The sequence below is a fragment of the Pholcus phalangioides genome, unplaced genomic scaffold (genome assembly GCF_987345545.1).
Source record: "Pholcus phalangioides strain wild (caught in Gottingen) unplaced genomic scaffold, Ppha-v1.0 ptg000007l_1, whole genome shotgun sequence".
NCBI classification, from domain to species: domain Eukaryota; kingdom Metazoa; phylum Arthropoda; class Arachnida; order Araneae; family Pholcidae; genus Pholcus; species Pholcus phalangioides.
In genome coordinates, this window is record NW_028301600.1 from 51,877,180 (window position 1) to 51,899,501 (window position 22,322).

General features: G+C 33.4%; 1 protein-coding gene across 1 annotated transcript in view; it reads right to left on the reverse strand.

Moving 5' to 3' along the window:
* LOC149085464 (protein O-mannosyl-transferase Tmtc3-like) overlaps positions 1 to 22,322 on the reverse strand; it is a 195,450-nt gene that overhangs the window by 93,090 nt on the left and 80,038 nt on the right. The window contains exons 2-3 of the mRNA XM_089233480.1: positions 14,058 to 14,255; positions 1,903 to 2,039 (exon numbers count right to left, since the gene is read on the reverse strand). Of these exons, the coding sequence (XP_089089606.1) occupies positions 1,903 to 2,039; positions 14,058 to 14,255 (335 nt within the window). The remainder of the gene's footprint in view (positions 1 to 1,902; positions 2,040 to 14,057; positions 14,256 to 22,322) is intronic.

Genomic DNA, 22,322 nt, shown 5'->3' on the forward strand with positions numbered 1-22,322 from the left:
TTTATTGTGTTTTTATCAATAAAAACACAACAAATTTATTTTTGCATCAAATATTATTTTACCTAAGCAGAAGTTTGATCGAACTTTCCCTTCTATATTTCTACAGTAAGGAATAAAATGTTAGTCTTCCTTAAAATACTTTTCTGGACGAAATAATCGGATTAAAAAGTTTAAAATAAACATGCTAATGGCCTACAACTTTCTTTTATTTATTTTTAGTTACATTGTGCTTTTTATTACAGTCGTCATGTGTTACATTTTATGATACCCTATCTACTTGAATTAAAACATTAAAAAAACTTCTAAAAAATGAAATATTTCTTAAAATATTAATGCATTTAATTCGTTTTTATAATTGAATAACTTGTCTGTTCGATCAATGACGAGTTCTTGAAGCGTAAAAAAAAATACTTTTCACACTTTTAAAATTTGTTTCTCGTTCTTAATCTCTTTACATCTTTTAGCTTTAAAAAAAAGTAAATAAATAACACCATTTGTTTCAGATTCAGCAATATGCTAATGCTATGAACTATAATTAGCTTAATTCGAAAATGTGTTATTCAATACCGAGTAGAAGCAAATAGCACTTATCTTTTCAAAAAACGGAAATGATGCCGATTTAATGATTTTTCTTGAAGCGATTCAAATATTTCACACTTACCCTTCGAGAGTTTTTCTAAGTAATTCTGATTTTTAACTACCTTAATTAGAAAAATAAGACATTAGTTTTTGATAATTCAGCTTCGCTAAGGAGTTTTATTTCAATCTCTTTTGGAAAAAAATGTTTTCGGTTCAGTTCAAAGCTGAATTAGCTGAATTCGCATTTACTTATATTTTTTTAAATAAAAATTTGGTCACGATTTATTTGATTTGGAAGTTCAATAAGAAAATATATAATAATTTACTTAGGAAACGAAGTGTTTTGTCAATACTTGGTTTGCTCTCCTTGATATAAATCAAGTGTAATAGAGCTAAATATTTATATTTAGTTGATAAACGTAGCAAATGAAATCCGTTTTGGCATTTCTATTTGTTGCGTAACTGAGCTACTACGCTATATTTCATTCGAATATGCACTATCTGATCATAAATTAGTTTACGTTAGTTAAAATCAGTGTATATGATTTTTTGTGTTACGCTCTCATATTACTGGTAACGTAATCAGATCAAAAGTAACACTGTGTTTTTCCTCATATAATCTGAGGTTTATACGATGAAAAAATATCGGAATTTTAATGTAAATTATTCACCACTCCATCTTGTCAGCAGATGTTATTTCTGAAAGGTCGTATTAGAAATAAACGTTTGAAAAATCAATTTATGAAGAAAAATTAAGATAGCGTTTCAATGATGGTAGAAAAATCGGCATTTTTTTCAACAAAAATGTGATAAACAACCACTTTTATTCCTTCAGATTTCATTAATTGATGAATGAAGTTTTCACAGGCAGATTGCATACCACCGTGGTCTACATGATGAAAATATATATATATATTTCAAATATATATATTCTTCAAAATATATTACGAAATTTGCATCCGCGGATTACGCACAGGAAATTACAGTGATAACACATGTTGCAGAATAATTAAAAAATTAAAATTTCTATCATGCTTTAAAAATATGACGAACATTTTTCATCTGTTTAACAATACAATACTTCATGATATTTAGCTAGAAATAAATTGAAGATCAATCAGTGTCACTTAATATTTTATAATCAAATAGAAAAACATAAAAAAATATATTTATCTTCTATTTCAATTTTTCAGTTTGTTTTTAGTGCGAGAAAATGTTAATGAAAGTAAGTTCCGAGTTTGAGCACGTGTTAACAGCATCTTCTTGTGAATTTTATTGAAGAGATAAAATTAATTGAAAATATTCAGATGAATAATAACCAACCTGAGATACAGAAAACTGACAATAGCGTGTAGAATGACGTTGATCAAATGATATCCCCATGGGTCCAGTCCATGGATCCAGTAATTCCATCTAAAGCTCAAAACAGTCAAAGGACGATAAGATTTATGGCTTTGCTCCTGAAAAGAATTAAATAAAAATAATTTTTTTCGCTGTGTTTTCTCTTTTAATAACCTGAAAGGAAGAAAATTTATCGCGTCCAAAATGTTTTTTTCTTTCCGAAAGAAACATTAAACGTCTTTGAGGAGAGATAGAGATATATTACTCTTTTATACAAGGTTAAGGCCTTGGAGCATCTTGGACTTGAATGCACAAGAGGCTTCAATTTTCATTTCTCTAAGTTGATTAAAATATTAATTTTCATACATGAGTTTTTTCTCTCCAATTTCCGAGCATTTTAAGTATTGATTCGAGTATATATATATATATATATATATATATATATATATAAAGCCAATGAACAAAAAAAAAATTGTTATCTTTCCAAGTTTTTTGAACCACTTCCTTTAGATTGAAGTTTTGGAAAGTAAAATTGTTTATAAAATATTTTAGAGGTATATACATCTTTTTTTCTATTTATTATTCACAAATTGATGTGTTTACTGAAGCGATCGTGTTTCTTGAAATTGAGTTTGGTTTTAGATTCCGTAAAGTAAGAACCCCGATAATGATATTGACAAAATCTATTCCGGTTCTCGTATTACACACCACATTGATTCAACAAAGACGTTTTTATAAATTTGATATATTGATATTTTATTTCTAATTTTCGACGAAATCATTTTCAATAAACTCTAGAAAAAATGCATTTATATTTTTCCTGTGATTGAGGTGTATTGGGAAAAAACACTTATTTTTTGAGTTTCTTCATAACACTAAACATGTATTTAGCATTTCCTGACAGTACGTCACATGTGATTATGATATTTGCATTTTATTACGCTGAAAGATTCCGATTCCCAGCACGAGTAGGTAAGTTTCATGTTATACAGGGCGTTCTATTAATGGACCGACAAACTCAGAGGGTTGTTAGTAAACCAAAATTGCAATGGAACATGATGTCGCAAACCAGATTGAGAGGGTGATAATCGTGAAAAACGCATACAGGTTTCGACATCACGCTGGAAGGACAAAAAACACAATAATAACTACAAAAAGATTTATTTGATTAATTATTACAAGAGTTGTTGGAAGTGGTGGCCACTGACGTCATTGTACAGTCTACAACGACGTAACAACAATTCCCGAATGTGCTCGAACATACCAGGTATGATTTTGATGTCTGCCGCAGCGACGACAATCCGCGCTATGAGATCCTCCGGTGTGTCCACAGGCGTCGCATAAACGAGTGATTTAAGGTGACCCCATAGGAAAAAGTCACACGGATTGAGATCTGGCTCACGTGGAGGCGAAGCACCGGGTCCCGCGCGTTCAATATGACTGCTACACGTGCTTACCTCCGCAATGGCGCTAATTTACGTCGTCTGTAGCGCGTGATCATACCACAGCGCATGCGTTTCGCGACGCTGCTTACGATAGGTGAGCGCACCATCAGATATGGTGAGCGCACCCACCAGCGCATTAAGCGATCAACGGACATCCACCTTTCGTCTCCTCTGAACTCGGAACCTGCATGCGTTTTTCGCGATTTTCACCCTCTCAACGTAGTTTGCGACTACATGTTCCATTGCAATTTTTTTTCCTCTTGATGGCTACTAACAACCCTCTTGATGGCTACTAACAACCCTCTTGATGGCTACTAACAACCCTCTTGATGGCTACTAACAACCCTCTTGATGGCTACTAACAACCCTCTTGATGGCTACTAACAACCCTCTGAGTTTATCGGTCCACTAACAGAACTACAGGGTGCCTAGCTAACAGCACGCACCGCAAATTACTGGTGAACCATTGATACTAGAAGTATACTTCCAATTAGAAAAACTTTCCAAATAACACCTGGACCTCAAATACGTCATTCGTATTGCCAGGGGTTGTATTCTTATTAAAATAAAAAATTAACTTTTCATATGGACACTCTGCTCTCGAAAACACAATTAGAAAGTCGTTGCACTGTCTCTCTTAAGGCCAAAGGAAAATATTCACGGTTCTAAGTGCAATATTCGTTGAGATATTTGAATTCGAAAAAAATCAGAAAAAAATTTGGAAAGAACAGCATAAAGTAACGGACAACGATTTTTTACCTCGTTTATGCTATTCTTTCCTAACTTTCATGAGGTTTTGAATTCAAATATCCAAGCGAATATTCATTCAAAAACGTGGAATTTCTTTTGTGCCTCAGGAAAGACGAGGCAACAACTTTCTAAATAGGTTTTTTTTCAGCACAGGTTATCCGTATAGAACGTTAGTTATTTTTTTTATTTGAATAACTACTATACAACCCCTTACAATATCAATGACTTATCTGAGGTCTACACGTTATTTGGATGCTTTTTCTATTTGGAAGTATGCCTTTAGGATCAACGGTTCGCTATTAAAATGTCGTGCGTGCCGATAGCTATGCACCCTGTACAACACTGGTAAACTCAATCGGCACCCCTGATTAAAGAAAATATAAACAAGGTTTTATTTTGAAATAATAATCCAGAACAATAAATAGACGTTCGAAAGACTCACCAAACCAATATAATTTTTATCCTATTAAGTAGAATATTACTAAAGAAAATGATATGCATAATTTATGAAAACTACCTCCTTTAAATAATACTCCCTTTAAATATTGAGTATTAAATACTTTTTTGAAACATTATCTCTGAAGAGTTCTTTGCCAGGAAAGTAATTTGTAAAATAAAATGGTTTTTCTGAAACTTAATAGCAGATATAACGAAAATTTAATATATTTTTTTTATGACTCGCAATTTTTCTTCTGAAATCACCTCCTTTATCTTTTCTCCGCAGTCACATAATCTACATCTACTTCTGAAATTTTTACATCACGGAATAAATTCATATATCATGTCTCTCTCTCTCATTAGCGATTAATCCTATACGAACCTCTTGTGAAACAAGGAGGTTTGGCTTTGATTTATTTAATAAATCCTAATTTTACGACGAGTAATTCATAATTGAAGGCAATATTTGTGGAGTTACATGTCTCTAGCGAATAGAAACTTAATACCGAACGAAGCTCTTTCCTCAAATTTCTGCCTGACGACCGAAATAATTGATGGGTCAGTCGGTAGTAGATCTCTCTTATCGCAATTCAGCAAGGAAGATCATTAAGGCGTTATCAATTCTTCAAATATCGATAAAGCAATTAGGACGTCTTTCCTTTATTCGGCTGCTAAGACTGAAACGAATTGCTAGTGAATTATCTAATAAGAATCGGTGCAATAGAAGTGTTATAGAATCAATACGCCGATCAATGCAAAACGTAGAACAGGACGTAGAACAGATGCGTTGGGCTCTTGGGCGATGTTTGCACAACGATCATATCAGTCTGCACCTATTAATAACAGGGATAAACACGATAAAAGCATCTAAGCCCACAAAGATCAGAAGAGAGGCCTCTAGATTACTCAATCGCTGAAAAATGTTCCAAAAATCACTCCATCAACCATTTAAAGCACTTGTTCTTTCAATTAAAATGCGAACAATATCATTTAACCAATTATTTTTATAGTATTTAAATATTGATTTACAGACTTGTTGCTTCATTAGACAACTTTGTAAATTAGTCTAATGATCATGATCATTTCATGTAAAATGTACAGTAAATGTACAGTAAAGTTACTAAATGTACAGTAAAGAATGTGTGACTCTTTCTGCAATTTTGCGAAACTACTGCATATAAAAATCAACCAAGTCCTGTTGTAAAAAAAAGTTATTCTCCAGAAATTTAAAAAAAAGGAAAAACTATAGGCCTATATTGTGGGCTTGTGGGTATGTTTAACTACAGCTATGGTTTCAAAATTAGCCGATTTGACAGAATTTCCAAGCTATGAATTTTTGTGATGTTTAATGTACGGAGAAATTCCCGGACAAGAACGACACTCGAAGATGAATTTGCTATAAAAGAGATCAGAAGGAAAAATCATTTGAAAATCCTCATAAAAAGGCAGTAGAGATTCGAATGTGATACTGGGGGATTAATATTGGCGGTTCTGTAATTATATCAAGTCACAGTATGTTGAGAACGTTGATTTTAATCAAAAAACTTGTTTTTTCTTAAGAAAAAGAAGTCTCTAATTGCTTAAATAATGACTTACACAATACTAATATCAACAAGGTAAAATGCATGTGTTCAAATTACACTCTGTTACACAGTGATATTCGTGAAGGAATTTGGCGGAAAGATGGACTTATATTTGGGCATCGCGAGAGATTTAAAGAGATAAGATTTAATGATTATATTGTGATCTGGGTAAGATTTAGTGACTTGAAAGCAATTAACTAACCTTACTAGGAAAGTTACATAAGTTTAAGGGTTTATCTGGATATCTTAGAAGCTCACGTATTTTCTACGATAGTCTATTATTTTATCGAGACTGAGATGGATGAATGTGAAAGAGTAGATCAACTTTGCCCAAGAATATTAAGAAGTCATCAACGAATATTGCACAAACCAACATTATCTCTCCGGCCTGTGGTCTCTAACATTGGTAAAGCTTCATACAACCTCGCTAAATTCCTTTTTCCGTTTTCTCCCTCCACTCACTAAATCAATTAATAATACAGTTAAAAATTCGTCACAAGCTTCGCTCAAATAATACGTACAGGTGAACCCATTAAGTTTAACATGGTGCCTTTTGATGTAGTTCCAATGTTTACTAACATTCCCATAACTGGTAGTATTAGTTGTGTCTAGAAAAACGACTTGAAACACAAACATTTTCACTGCCTGAAGTAGAAAAAATATGCAATCTCACATTCACATGTCTCACAAACAGCTTTCAGTTTCTATGACAAGTTTTACACCCAGACAGATGGTCTAGCAATGGGAAATTCCCACTCCCCGATTTTGTGTGATATATATATGGACGAGTTTGAGAGTAAGTTATTCAATGTCGTGCCCTTCTCATTTTGTTGGAGATATGTGGATAATAGGTTTGTGCTTTGGGACAGTTCCAAAGATGACTTGGACTCACGTTCAGTTCACAGTTAAATTTGAAACAAGCAACGAACTTCCTTTCTTGGACGTATTAGTAACTAAACAGAAATCACATTTCCAAACCTTTGACTATCGTAAGCTTTTCTCGGCCTCACTACCACCTCATTTTAGATCTTGTCATTCCATGCAACAGAAACTCTCGGCGTATCATACTTATGTAGCGCGAGAATTTAACATCTGTTCAGATTGGAACACATTAGACTGTGAACTTGAAACCATCAGAGCAACTGCGAAAGACAGGTGGTTCAACATTAAGATCGTTGACGAAATAAGTAGAAAATTCTTGACACCGGCGCTAGGAACCACTTTTGTAAACATTACACAGAGGCCACTCCAAGGAAGTGTAGTTGTACCCTCTCTCTCTCTCTGCGATCCAATAATCTCACTAAAAATCATATCGATGCTAAAGAAAGTTCAACCTCACAACCATAGATGTGCCTATTAAAAGATGTTATACCACAGAATAAATAATGAGGCATTTATTACATTCCATGTGTTGATTGCCCTCATGGTTGTATAGGACAGACACACAAGGAGACCCATAAACGCACGATTAAATGAGCACGCTCGCTGTGTTAAGAATCAGGAATGTGTGAAAAATCGACAATCGCCACTCACTGTTGACAAGAGGGCCATAGATTTGAATTTCAGGAAGTGAGAGTTTTTCACAACTGATTTAGATTTCTACGAATGCACGTATATTCGGACCTTCAAAAATATATATTAGTAAATAACAATAAATCAACACCACCGATTGCAACACCATGGTTTAGATCCATAATGAGCATGAATTCCAAGTAAATTCGTATAGACCAATCGGCTGCAATAGGTCCATTTTCCAAGCGTCCAATGCGGGTGCTGCGTTAGTCTTACACGCAGACTCTCAGCTTCATTCTGACCACGACGTTTGAAGTTCGCAGACATATTTTTTCCACTGAACAACAGAGAGTTAAGATTTGGTATCCAACCCTAGTGGGATCCTCGGTCAGCGTGTGATTATTGTTTAAATTTTTTTTCCTCTGAAGACGACACCCATTGTGTGTCGAAATGCATTAGGTGTTTTTTTGTATATTTGCCTCATTCGTTGGCGACTCCTTAATATGGATGAATGTATTGAAAATGCGAATGACTCCGTAATGTAAAAATATTTCCAGTAATGATCAAAAAAGTATCAAAATGACGTTATCCACTTAATTATGTCTGAAATATTCACACTTGAATTCCAGTGGTATTATTGAAAAGCAAGATCAATAGCATTAGTACGTTAATTCGCGCTGAAAGAGGTCAAACTTATTACTGATAGTCATTTCTACAGTTGTTTTCATGTCTTAATAACCTTGATTGGCCATTTGTGCATAACAATAAAACGAATTCATATTCTTCTGAATAATTAATCAATTTACTTATTGAATTCAAATTTCAAAACGCGGTGAAATTGATATATGTGAACAATATTTCGTACTGTGTTACGCTAGGAGAAATGGGGACTTGCATAAAGTTAGTGCAGTTATAGATAGATAGGTTGTGCTTTTTTTATGACTAAATTCACGTAAATTAATCGTCTTTCCAGGAATTTTCACTTCTTCGCACTTGGTATAGCTTATCTCTCTGGTGAGTGCTTAAACGGAAAGGTTTTTGAGTGCCCTTGCTGCTCATTAGTGGCGCCTAATTGCAATGAGATATTTGCTTGTACATTAGGTAGCCACAAGAATACTCTCCTTCGTCAAATATTGAATTAGTCGGTGAGTGATAAATCGGATGGTTTTTTCTACGTTACGCTTACAGAACATTAAAGCGAAAAAATTGTGTAGTGATTAGTCACAAATATTGACTAAGAAAACTTTAAAACTATGACATAAGAGTTCGAAGTATTTCTTTCAAGAGCACTTTAGTAGTTATTCAGTTAAAATTCCTTTCAAAATTTTAATCAACTACCAATATCATCTATCGTAGCTGTATTTTACTAAAAAAAATTAAGCTAAAATTTTTGTTAATATAATTACAAATAACATGAAAAAAAAAACTACGTACTATTTTTCAAAAAATGAAAATAAAGAAAAACTTTCAATTTTTAAAAAATAATGTGAAATAATTCATCACAAATATATTATCCTACTATTCATCAGCACATAAAGTAAACGTTAATAATGCATTATTTAAATATGGTTGAAAAAAACTTTTATGGGGATAATAATTATGAAAAATAAATGTTTTCCCAAAAAGTCCCATCAAAACGTTTCGTTTTTAAACTTAATTAACGATTATTAATAAATACTTAAATCGTAAAACTATCTAAAACTTTTATCAAGAAACAATCTGCAATGCTCAAAATTAAAAATAAGTGAATTGTAAAATGAATCAATAGCAACCGGGAATTTTATCCTTTAATGAAAATAAATCTGGTTTCATAGTTCATGCAAATGTCTTTTCACATTATCCAACAAATATAGTTACTCTCGCCTTCGCTAAGCAATAAATCGATTAAAAAAATGGAAGATCATTTCAAAAAGTGTTTTTTTTTTCCTATCCTCTATCCATCGAACATTTATAGAAACTTCCAACTAAAGATAAGTTGATATCATCAATGATTTAAAACTATGGCAAAAACAAACTTGAGAAGAATATAAAAAATAAAATAAAATACGCGGTGAGAATGTACATATATGTATAAAAAACATGGAGGAACGGATAGAAAATCTAAAAAAAAAAAATGAAGGCTCGTAAAACGTTCATGTTCCAAAAGGCAAACTCTGCAGTTAATAGTCGAAGTTAATACTTTCGAAGTTTTATTTAGTTTTTCTTTCCGATTTAATATGTCTGCGAGCGCTTGTAAGTTAATGCGTGCTTTTAATAGACGCCATAAAACAAGCTATTAAAAGCATGCACACCAAAAACTGCTTTTAAAAATACTTTTCAGTACATTTTTTTTTTTCGCTTCTCCTTCCATCTTCATCTGGTTCTTCTTTTTTTCGGGGTCACCTATTGGAAGTAGGCAGTAGATGCGATGGCTTCCAGCATCCATCCGATGGAAAAGGAGCACCAACGAGAAGAACATCATATCTTCTGTAAACGAGGCTTATCTTTTTATGGTTGATGTTGGTATTTAGTTTTGAACCGTAACAAATGTATCCGATGCGTGACAGGAAAAAGACGCTATTCAGTGAGCCAAACAAATTTCGAATCTCTCTCTCTCTCTCTCCCTTTTTTATTATTATTATTCCTCAGTGGAGTACAAAAAAAAAATACGAGGAGTTATCTACGTCAGCGTTTTTCTGAGGCCATGGCGGAAGACCCGAGTCCATAAAAAAGGTAAATAAATAAAATGCACATACAATGGAATATAATACAAAAAAAAAACGAGAGGAAAAGTCTGTTCTACTGATATTTCTTCGAAATGTATCGTTTGCGCATTGATGTCTACGAAATTTGAAAAATATTGAGGAAATTTTAAAAGAATTTCAAATCGGGTACTTGGTTCAGTGATAATGTGAGTTAGCTTTATCAGCGTTATCTTAACTTCGACTATTTATTTTTATGTATGTCACAAATGCGTCTCTCTCTCTCTCTCTCTCTCTCTCTCTCTCTCTCTCTCTCTTTCTCATACGATACTTTCCTAGTAATTTCCTTAAAGACGATACGTGTGCGTCGTGTTTACGAGAGATCAAAGTACTTAGCTAAACTTTTTTTCCCCAAAGGAGATTATTTAGCTAGGCTCAGGGAATGTTTAATACGAACGAAAGGGTGATTAAGACGTAATTTTGGGTTGCCAAGTATATCGGTGATTGATAATGTTGAGTTCGAACGATGCCCACGGATAACGTCATAACGGCCGAAATCATGGCTTGTTTTGAACTTATTTTCTGCGAAAGTCTAGTTTTGTGTACTAAGTCTTAAATATATGTAGCCCGCTGTTACCCCAGAATCTCGTATTAGTAGTCTCGATGATATTAGCAATGTACACACACAATTGTAATAACCGATTCTGAAGGGACTATAAAATTGTCAGATAAAACAACAATAAAGAAATATGTGTATGTTTCATCATCGAACGTTATTTTAAATATGAAAGCAAAGTTAACCTTCCATAGGTACAGTGTACATTTGAATAGCCTATACATGGCAAATACATGGTCAAAAACGCATTATATCAATTTCTTTTCTCAGTATTTTTGGTATTTTAGGAAGTGCACACATCATTTAGTGTCATTTAGCACAAATACGGCTATATATATGGTGATTTTATAATTCCCTTTGCTGCATTTTACAAGCAAACAATTGATCCTAGAGACATCAGAAATCGGAGGAAAGTTTGGAAAGAACGGCATAAATGAAGTAAAGAAGCGTTTTCGTCAGTTTATATACTGTTTTTTCCCCAACCTTCGTCGAATTTTTGGATTCAGCTATCTCTGCGAATTATGAACTTGGAAACGTGGATTTTTTCTGGCCACATGAGTGACGGGCAACCGCTTTTTAATTGATTTTAAATGATTGAAAGACCGGCTGTTCCATATAAAAAAGTTGATTTTGTTCATTTTAATAACTATACAACCCTTTGCAACATGAAAGACGTATCTGAGTTCGGCCGGCATTACAATATAAAAATTTGATAAAAGTTCGTATGTAAAACTTGAAAAATGCAACCAGTAGGCGAATTAGTTAAAATCGCTCGAATGTAACAAATGTGCTTATTAGTTACATTTTTTAAGTTTTATAAAATAATTTTTATCAAACTTTTACAGTGTAATGCCGCCTTTCTACACGTTATTTAGATACTTTTTCTAACTTGAAGTATGCCTCTATAGAATCAATGGTTTGCTAGTAAACTTCGGCAAGAAAATTATGAAATAACCCTGTTTAAGTGCAATAATTTTTTATGTAAGAAGTGCTGATTTCTTGTTGGTGTCATCTTTTGAGAGCTGCTGAAATTTTATGCATTCAAAGTTTTATAAAATCGCACCAAATTGAGGGGATTGGAAATAAAATTCAAGTTGATATTATTTAATTCCTTGTGTTTATAGATAAAATTAAAAGGAAGCCAAACTATATTTTACCCTTAATTAACCATTTTGACTAATTATAAATCCACTATAATAAATTTAATTATATGTTGACATATCGTTTCAATTAAAAATATGCTAATAGCATCGATTTGATTTGTAAAAAAATTCAATGTCTTGAATTGGGGTGAATTATAGATGGCTAAATCACCATATAATAGCCCAAAACATAAGTGTATATACGTACATTTATTTATTTTCCTTATAAATGATGTTATAGTTTGGCATTTCAGCGGGTATTAGTCAATTTTATTTCATAAGAGAACCATAAAACGTTCATTTTCAGACCCTTTTTTTGTCGAATCTTTCACTCTGGTGGTAATAAATTGATTTTTTTTTACTCAGTCACAGAATATAAAAACTTTTCTAAGTATTCGATAGAAAGCAAGATAACAACTTGCATAAAACTTAAATTTGTTCCCTCAAAAAATGCCGAAGTAATTCCTAACTTTTTTCCGGTCTCTTACTGATATCTCTCATCTCGAATTGCATTTCTGTAATATGTATCGAACTGAATAGTTGGACTTCTAACCAACTACTTATGATTTTATGTGCGTGAAACATAAAAAAGAAATGGAATCGATATATTCTGAAAAAAAGTAATATTATATGAACTAACATTATATATATATATATTTACTTCGTATCAGAATTCTTACAAAAAATCGATCGCTAAGAATAACGTACATATTGATCTCTGGCGAGATTCCATGCGTCTGGTATACTACCCTTCGGTCTCTTGTGATTCCCTCAAACATAACAAAAAAAAAAGGAAAAGCTCCCATTTTAACGAAAGGAGAGATAGAATATGTAATTTTCTTGTCGGTCAAACGAAACCGGATCAGGGAGCAGCCAGAATATTTGTCGTTGCATCAAGGATTAATTTGCTATTAAAGAAGCTTTCAGGCCATAGACATATCAAAGGATGAATAAACTGCAGTTATTTGATACGTTTCTGAAAACTCTTTGGTATAATAATGTTGTTCTAGATATAAAAATTTAAGTGATTTTTTATGGCATGAAATGCTTTGAAACTCTTGGCGATATTATTAGAAATACAGTGAAACCTCGATATAACTATCGAGTAAAAATATCGTTGTAGAGGGGTTATCGTTATATAGAGAGCATTGTCATCAATCACCACCAAATTTATACCATTATTGGTATTTCTTCTGGATTGACATTGTTAGTTAACCCATAGAGCTTTTTCTTGAAAGTGATGGTGGTTGAATATCATGGTATAAAGACAAACGGAGGGGTAACATTACTGCAGTTTCTTTCACAAAAAAATTGTTAAATTAATTATTAATTATTACTGTGTATTTTTATGCACTTGGATGTTGCCATGAGTCTTGTAAGTTACTCTTTATGCTCCATGGAAGGATTATCCCTTTGGGTCAAATAGTGTTTGTTTTGTAATTATTTGTTTTTGCCTTGTTTGGTTTTGTGTTGTTTTATTTTGTTTTGTCTTGTATAAATAAAATAAAAACAAACAAATAAAATGTATTTATATGGCATTTATTTCCAAGGAAATTTATAATTGATTAGTTTATTAATGAAACTTAGTTTTTACCGTACACGTTTTTATACTACACAGAAGCTAGCTTCACGGCAACATCTTTAACACTTTCGGAGGGTAGATAGTGCAAAATATGGATGGTTTAAACACCCTCGATAGTTCAAAATCTGGAGAGGAGTTAGAATGTATGTTTGAGCGAAATATATATAAAAAAATATCGTTGTAACAGTTTCAAAATATCAGTAAAAAGTATCGTCATAGAGGGATTTATCGTAGTAAAGGATATCGTTATATCGAGAGGAGTTTAAAATTAGACCATAAGCAATTTCAAACAAGATTTAAAAAAATATCGCTGTAGAGATATTTTATCATTGTAGCGAGGTTTCACTGTATTATAAATTCAGCGTATAATGAAAATAATATAATTTACCTTATAGATAGGTGTTCCCCAAAAATCATGAACGAAGAGATTGGAAAGAGGTGAATGTGGGCGTATATCTCGGTTGTCTTTTATAGCGGCGATGTCATCGAAAACAAGCCCTCCACGAAGCGAAGGGTAATAGCAAGTAACGGCAGCAGCCGCCACTGCAACACCTTGCCAGCATAAGGGCCATACGTTCCTTGTACTCTACGGGAGAAAAAAGTATATTAACATGATTACTCTGTATATTTCTAAGACATCAATCAAGTGTAACAAATATCAAAAATCCTAATAGTCTAAAATTAATTAAAGTGAATTAAAGTGCAGTACACGCGAACATAATTGCACTGATAGAGAACATACTGATGTCATAATGAAAAGTATTCACTCGTGATTATGAATGTACAATGAAAGAGAGGGTATTGTAAATACTTGCAACTTTTTGGACTTAGGGTCCCCTACTTTGTCTCAAAAAGATAAAATTATAAAGCGTACTCTAATTACGCGCCCATATTGAGTTGAAAAAAATAGATAATACCTTTATACAAGAAAGAAGATGTGAAAAAGTGACGCTTCCTGGCAAATCCAAAATTTACCAGCTCGAAAAATCCAAATAATTGCAGGCAGAGATTTGTTCAGCTTAACTAATTTTAATTTGCTTTATTTAATTATTCATCCATCATTCATTTTAGTTCCCTTTATAATAACAAACACAATGTATATAACTTAAAGTGCATCTTTGAATTTTTGCTTTATCTTATTTTAGTTGCATAAAAATATAAAATATATATATATATATATCGAATTTCTCTTAGTTTTTTTTTTTTGTCTGTTTTTGTTGCTGTTGTATTCTCTTCTTTCATATGATCCATCTTTATGATAAATATCGTAAGACGAAAAAAAGACAAAATAAGATAAAAGAAAGAGAAATATAGCCCCACGAGCATTATTCGTTCCTCAATACAAAACATAATTTAATAAATGATCATGTCAGCAGGCCACCGTCCTCTTTGAATAAGAACAGGGGAAGAACGAAATGTTTTAATGCTTGTATAGTTTCAGATAAAGATTTCTAACGCTGCTATTTCCCTCTTTTCTTATCAAATTTCCGTTCCAACATCGCTTTCTTTTCATCTCTTATATTTCTTCAAAGGACTCAAACATTAAAAAAAGCTGGCATCTTGGATTGGAAGCGTTCCCAACGACAAGAATAAAATAAAAATTACGTAAGAAAAATAAAAATTGGCGTAAAAACGAATCAATATTATTCTTCAATTTTGCTTCCTTGTCAAAACAATGTGAATAGTAGAATTACTTGAGTGATTTTGTATTTGAGATTTTTTTTTGTTTTGTTTTTTGCCTTTGCAGAAAAACATACTAATAATCTTTTTCTTTTTTGTTTTGTATATTGCTTTCGTTATTTGTTTTTTCGAATGAAATTTTTAGTGCATGTTTTGTTTTGGTTTAATGAAATCAAATATTTGCGATCGTAATACCGTGCTTGTGATATGACAATGAAAATGAAATAGATGTGGTTCCAAAGAAATTGAAGCATTTTGATTAATTTTTTTAAATATATATGGAAATGTAAACCAAAAAATAAAAATTAATTTGCCTTTTTCTATTTTTCGACTTCGTGAATTTCCTGATTGTTTGAGCCAACCCTCCTCATCGACCACAGAGCTCATCTGATGATAATTTGCCCTTTTCTCCGTAGTTCGATTGAACATGTACAGGGTGATTCATATAGAACCGGCCCCACAGAATGAGGTGTATTAGAAAATTATGCTATAGACATAATTACACCGGGTCTCCTGTAACTCCTAATGCAGGCTTTACCTCATCAATCGTTCGTCGTAGAGGCATGATTTCCATTTAAAAAATGCCCAAAATGAGTTCAGAAATCACCCTGTAACAATTTTGGGAGTGAAAATACAGTGTGTCACAAATGAAAAAAATATACATTTTGTTACGTTCCCTCTGTTTTCTGACTTCCTATTAGAAAGTTGTAGCCCTGTATCTTCTGAGCCAAAAAAAATCCCATGTTTTGGACTACAATATTCGCTTATTATTAGAATTCAGTTGTCCGTTTTTATGTTGTTATTTCCTAACTTTTCTTCAATTTTGGAATTAAAATATCTCAGCGAATATTATACTTAGAAACATGGAATATTTTATTGGGCTCGGAAGACATAGGACAACAATTTTCTAATTGGAAGTAAGAAAACAGTGGGATCGTATTTAGATTTTTTTATTTTGTGACACACTGTATTTTTCAGACAGTCGCACTGTTTTTTCACTCTTTGGAAACTGGACTTCACTCTTTGAAAAACTGGCACAAGGTCATTTCTGAACATATTTTGAGCGCTTTTTTAAATTGGAATCATACCTCTACGATGAACGGTCGATGAGATAAGGGCTGAATTAAGACACCCTGCCAACAAGACACCCTGTATACTTAATTATATAACTGGACTTGGAATGTGAGCTGTGCGTCCGAGTACGATTCATTGTGATTAGAGCAGGTGTTGAAAATGGGTGCCGTTTTCTTGAAGGTACGCGACCACTGGACATTTCATATTCTCCATGTGTTCCTTCGGTGATCATCCTGATTCACTTATCCTGAAAGGTGGAACTATGGGAATGCGCAAGGTTATGTTTCCTTGAACTTAGCACCGCATGTGCTACATTTGTTTGTGCATCCACAAATTATCCTCCCGTTTTACTCCCCAAAGCCCTCAGATTAATATGTTCCAATGTTTAGACGTTACATACATAAACTACAGAATTATTAACAAATTCATTGGGACGATTCTATAAGAATCCCCCGTATAACTATGAATATCATTATTATTTTTTTTAATTATATCTACAATATAGAAGAGTTGATCCACTTTGCCCAAGAATATTTAGAAGACACCAACTGACACCACCAAGTGTATTTGTCTTATTCGTTGGTGTCTTCTAAATATCTACAATAGTTCAGCTTTATAAGGTTCTGCATAATTTTTTTCTCATATACGGAAATAAAATTGAAATTGAATTGAATTTAAAATTGAAATAGGGGTATGGTTTAAAAGAAGTCTAAGCATTCTGATTAATTTTTTTTTATAATAATATAGAAATATGAACCCAAGAAATGTTTTGTCTTCAAAAATACAGGGTATCATTACGAAAGTGTACAAAACTTCAGCTTTTGTTTGGTAATTTTTGTGATGGGCATAAGGCCTATATCAAATGAATAAAATGGCGAAACATTTTTTCAATACATTAGGCAGAGGCTTAATCGACTTAACATATCATTTCCAATAGCCGATCAACTTCAAAATACTTAAGTACTGTTTCATGCACCAAAATATGTGTATAATTTATCTTGTCAACGGAGATGTGTGTACCTATTGATATTCAAATTTTCAGAAATTGTTTTATATTCATGGCTTTAGTGCATCTGGTTTATCTTTTGTGCTTAGGAGTCGTTTTTTCTCGAAAATGCGGAGCCTTCATTTACGAAAATGACGTTTTTATGCATTTACTATCGATATATGTTTATTGAGTTCCCCTTTAGTTTCTTAAGAAAAGTATGTGTGGTCATTTGATCGATAGCTCCAGGAAATAGGGATGCAGTAGCTAAATCAGGAAAAGATATCATGAAAGGCATGCAGTTGTTGACAGTAGAATCATGAAGCAATGCATGCATTCGGAGAAAATGCCAAGATAAAAGGGAGAGAAGCTAAGATGCGGATCCACGGAGAGAGAGAGAGAGAGAGAGAGAGAGAGAGAGAGAGAGAGAGAGAGAGACAGACAGAGAGAGAGAGCAGCTGGATGCAGCATAACGCAAATAGCTTTCCACAAGATCATCATGGTGGGATTGGCTAGAAAAATGTTTTGACCAGCTGAAAAACAAAGAAATACCAATGAAGAAAAATAAAACGTTGCCCGCTGAGGTTTTAGTAAAGTAAACATATTCAGCTTTACAAAAGGCGGGATCCAGCAATGGACTATCTGAAATAGGCTGGTCTCTTCTTTCATGTATTTCACATACTGAATGATGGGCTCCGGTTTTTCTTCGTGAATTCAGAATAAATATAATAAAAATAAATAAAAGTTTACATTATTCTAAAAAACGGACTCAAAACAATATAAAATATATAAATATTGTTAGATAAAACGATTTTATTTGACAAAAGTTTTTGTTTTGTTTTTCAGAAACATAAAATCATCATGCCCATCTATAAAAGAATGTTCAGAATAAAAAGTGGTGGGGGTGGGGGAGATAGTTATTTAATCGTATGTTGATCAACTCCATAAGTACTGATAACGCTATTCAAAAGTCCTATGATGGGTCTTGTTGAATGCTACATCTCGGTTTTAATTTAGAAAGAAACAGCCAAGATTATAGTGAAAACGTACGCACTTACTTAAAGATTTCATCAAGTTACTTTTGCTATATTTTCCTTTCAGTAGGTTTTAAGCAAACGGAGTTGAATATATGAGGGAGGGTTTTTCCTGTCAAGATGACTTCAATATTATGGTTGACTGGAAAAAAAATGCGAAGAACAGGAAGAAAATGAAAGCCAGGACAGTAAGAAAGAGAAACGCAGCGTAAAAAAAAGACATCCACCATTCCTAAGATTTCGGAAATGATTCTGAAGCCTACTCCATTTGTCTTCTGTCTTCAGAAATCTACTATGCCATCGATAGAGAAGATATCTCCAGAGAGTGCTTAAGGAAGTCGCTTGCCATAGCACCTTTCTCCCTTCAGGAATTCTCTATTTTCGACCAACCATCTGCCTTAGTCAACACAGATATTCATCATGATGGCTTACAGTTGAACAAATTCATCAGTACCTGTGGATCCAAAAGCATTCGCCAAATAACAGCAATGAAAGAAAAAGTCCAGTGCAGCAAACAACATCCAAAAATGCATTGTTTCTTTCCGATAATTATTGGTGTTTACTACCGAACATTATCTCATTATCTCAAAACAACCTTAATCTTGATTAACAAAATGCAATTCAATAGTAAATATGGATGGCAGGCACATGTATCATTTGAATCAGAGTATATTTATTGGGCAGAGAGAAAAATTTAGAAATTCCTTCTCAGAACATTTCAATAAAAACGAATTCTTTGTCATTTTCTGTCCTTTTTGCTGCGACAGCGAATAGTTTCAGTTTGAAGGGGTCTTGATCCCTATAATGGGGTCTTCGGTAGACCCTCGGGTCAGAATTTTTCACAAGCCCCTATATACAGTGTGATTGTTTAATTCCGCCGCATTTTACTGATCAACTGTTGCGTTGATCCTTAAGGCTTGTTAAAGAAAAAGTATCCAAATAAGGAAAGGAACTCAAATACGTCATTCCTGTTGCAAAGGGTTGTATAGTTATTAAAATAAAAAAAAAATAACTTTTTATATGGAACAGCCTATCTTCAAAAACTCAGTTAGATAGTGCTTGCCCGGTCTATCTTCAGGCCAACAAAAAAAACCCACGTTTCCAAGTTCATAATTCGCAGCGATAGTTGAATCCAAACATCGAAAAAAATTGGGAAAAAACAGCATAAACCAACAGACAACGCTTCTTTCCCCCATTTATGCTGTTCTTTCTCAACTTTCCTCCGAATATTGCACTTGGAAAAGTGGAAATTGTTTTCTTCGCCTCGGGAGAGAGAGGGCAACAACTTTGTAATTGAGTGTTTGTTTGAGCGAAGGATGCCCTATAAAAAGGGTTTTTTTTTAAATTTCGATAACTATACAACCCTTTGTAATATGAGTGACGTATCTGTGAGTTCTACACGTTATTTGGATAACTTTTCGAATTGCAATTTCACCTCCAAGATCAACGGTTAGCCTGTAAAATGCGCCAACGGCAATCAAGTAATCATTATGTAATGTAAAAGAAAACAACCGAAAAAATAATTACATCCATATCGGTCGCCCAAGTTTTTAGCACCAGACCAGTCAGCGTCCATTTTAAAGAGGACGTGGGTTGTGGTAGCTCCGATCTGTAAATCAGTGTTTTTGAATGTGTGCATCGCGGCTGTTAGGGGCATCCCCAACGTTTGATAGCGGTGTCGCGGTAGATGTCGATATTGATATGTGCTATTTAAATCCAATGAAGTGGTTATTTTTGATACAGTACTATTTTGAGGAACCGCAAAAAAATGATGATAAGGGAAGGGAGCCGTGTGTGGCAAAAGTTTGGCACCACAAAACATTTCAGTCGTTAAATTAACAATGAAGCATGTGAGAGAGTGAGTACGAATACAAAGGTCAAACGAAAAAAAAAAACAAGTTAAGACAATTATATTTCATTAGATGAAGCTGACGGGGCTTCAGCCCGTGTTGCCAGAGAATGAACTTTCTACTTTCTTTATTTCCTACTATTTATATTTACCCATAAAATTAATATGGGGACCCCCCTCCCCCACAAAAAAAAGGCGTTTTATATTATTTTCCGATAATTCGAGTTTTCAGTAATCCGAGGTGGTCTCGATCCCTTCTACTACAAGTATATCGAAATTCCGAGTATAAAATTTTCTATTTTTCCGAGAAAATTCAGGAAACGCCTCAGTTGGATTGAAAATTGTATGCAAATATTTGCCTCTTGGAGAGGTACATTTTATATTACGGCAGAAGAGAAAGGAACATCTTCGACGTGACCATTTTCAGAACACAGATATATCTTTTCATCTGGTATGCGAGGAGAATGGTAACCAATACGGGAACTTCTGCAAACACGAGAGTGCAAAGAAAGCAAATGAAAACTTCTCTCTCTTCTATCGCCGAGAGAGGGACATAGATACACACACACACACACTTTCATTAAGCGAAAAGCTCCAAACCCATCACAATAGAAAGCAATCGCTCCAATGTTATAGAGAAAGTATAGGAATTGTAGGGACGAGACTGCAAAAGCATGAAGAGAATAGCCAAGAAAGTAAAAGAAATGGGAGACGTTTAGAATAAAGAAAAAGGAATTGAGGTTTGTCAGACCACGGTGAACAAAAATGAAATTAGCGGAGATCAGCTATGGCGTTGCCATAATTCTTCGAGGATGAAATGTTTTTCAGCCTTTTCTCACGACGATCGTAATTCATCTAATAAACTGAAAACTAACGAAGGAGGTCTCGTGGAACATTATCGTTATGAATTGTTTCGCGTTCTCTTTTCTTTCTACGGACGCACGCGCAAGACTTGGTACTACTATCATAGTTCGTTTTTCGGTACATGGTTGTCACATGGATCTAACGTAACAATGCAGATGGGAGTCAGGAAGTATGCATTATTTAAAAGGTTGATGATGTGAGGCCCTGGGGTCGATTTTACTCTTCTATTCACGTTGGTGAAAGGACATTGCTTTATGGATTCCGGTTTCCTTAGCAACGGCGATTCTCGGATTTTCGTTTAGCAACAGCTTTTTCGCATTTTTTTTCTATTACTCACATTCTTTCATAGAAAAAAAAACCCGATGATATAAAGTTTTTGGAGAGAAAATACTATCATCGTAGATATTTATTTTAATACAAGCACAATTTGTTTTTCAACCGATTGTCACGAAAAGTTAAGTGGATATCTAAGAATCCTATACTCATTAAAAATTCAAAAACAATGTGAAATAAATACAGTAAAACCTGTCTCTCTAAGTTGAACAACTACGTTTCCATTAAAATCTAGCCAAGTTAGAGAGGTGTCCAAGATATAGAGGTACAAAGTTATTTTACATCATCAAAAGGCTTTAACTAGTAAAATATAACAAAAACTAATTATACTTCCAGCATTAAGCTTTTGAAGAGGTGTTAGAATATAATTGTGTGCAAAATATCTCTTTGATTAATATAAGTGTCTTACAATTAAGAAATTTATATCCAGTAATTAAATATGTCAATTAAATTAATCAATAACATTTTTTTTTCTTTTCAAGGGTCAACATCACTAACTTTCGGTTACTCATAATTTCAAAGTTTAAATTTACTTTCACACTTACAGGCAATCTAAAATGATACTTCACATACAGAACACTATTAAGGACTGAATAAAAGTTTGAAATTCAGAGAGATTAAAAAAAAAAAGCTCAAGAAATAAATTGATGTACAGGTATAATAAAACACCATAATTGTTACACCCTATTTTGTAGGTAAAGAATGAAGTTGTTTCAATAAATCTGCGTTAGAGGTGGAAAAACTTACCCTCCTAACAACAACTTCATACACACTGTCAATTATTCAACAATTAAACAGATAATCAGCAGGCAATGAGATGCACCTGTTCAAGAT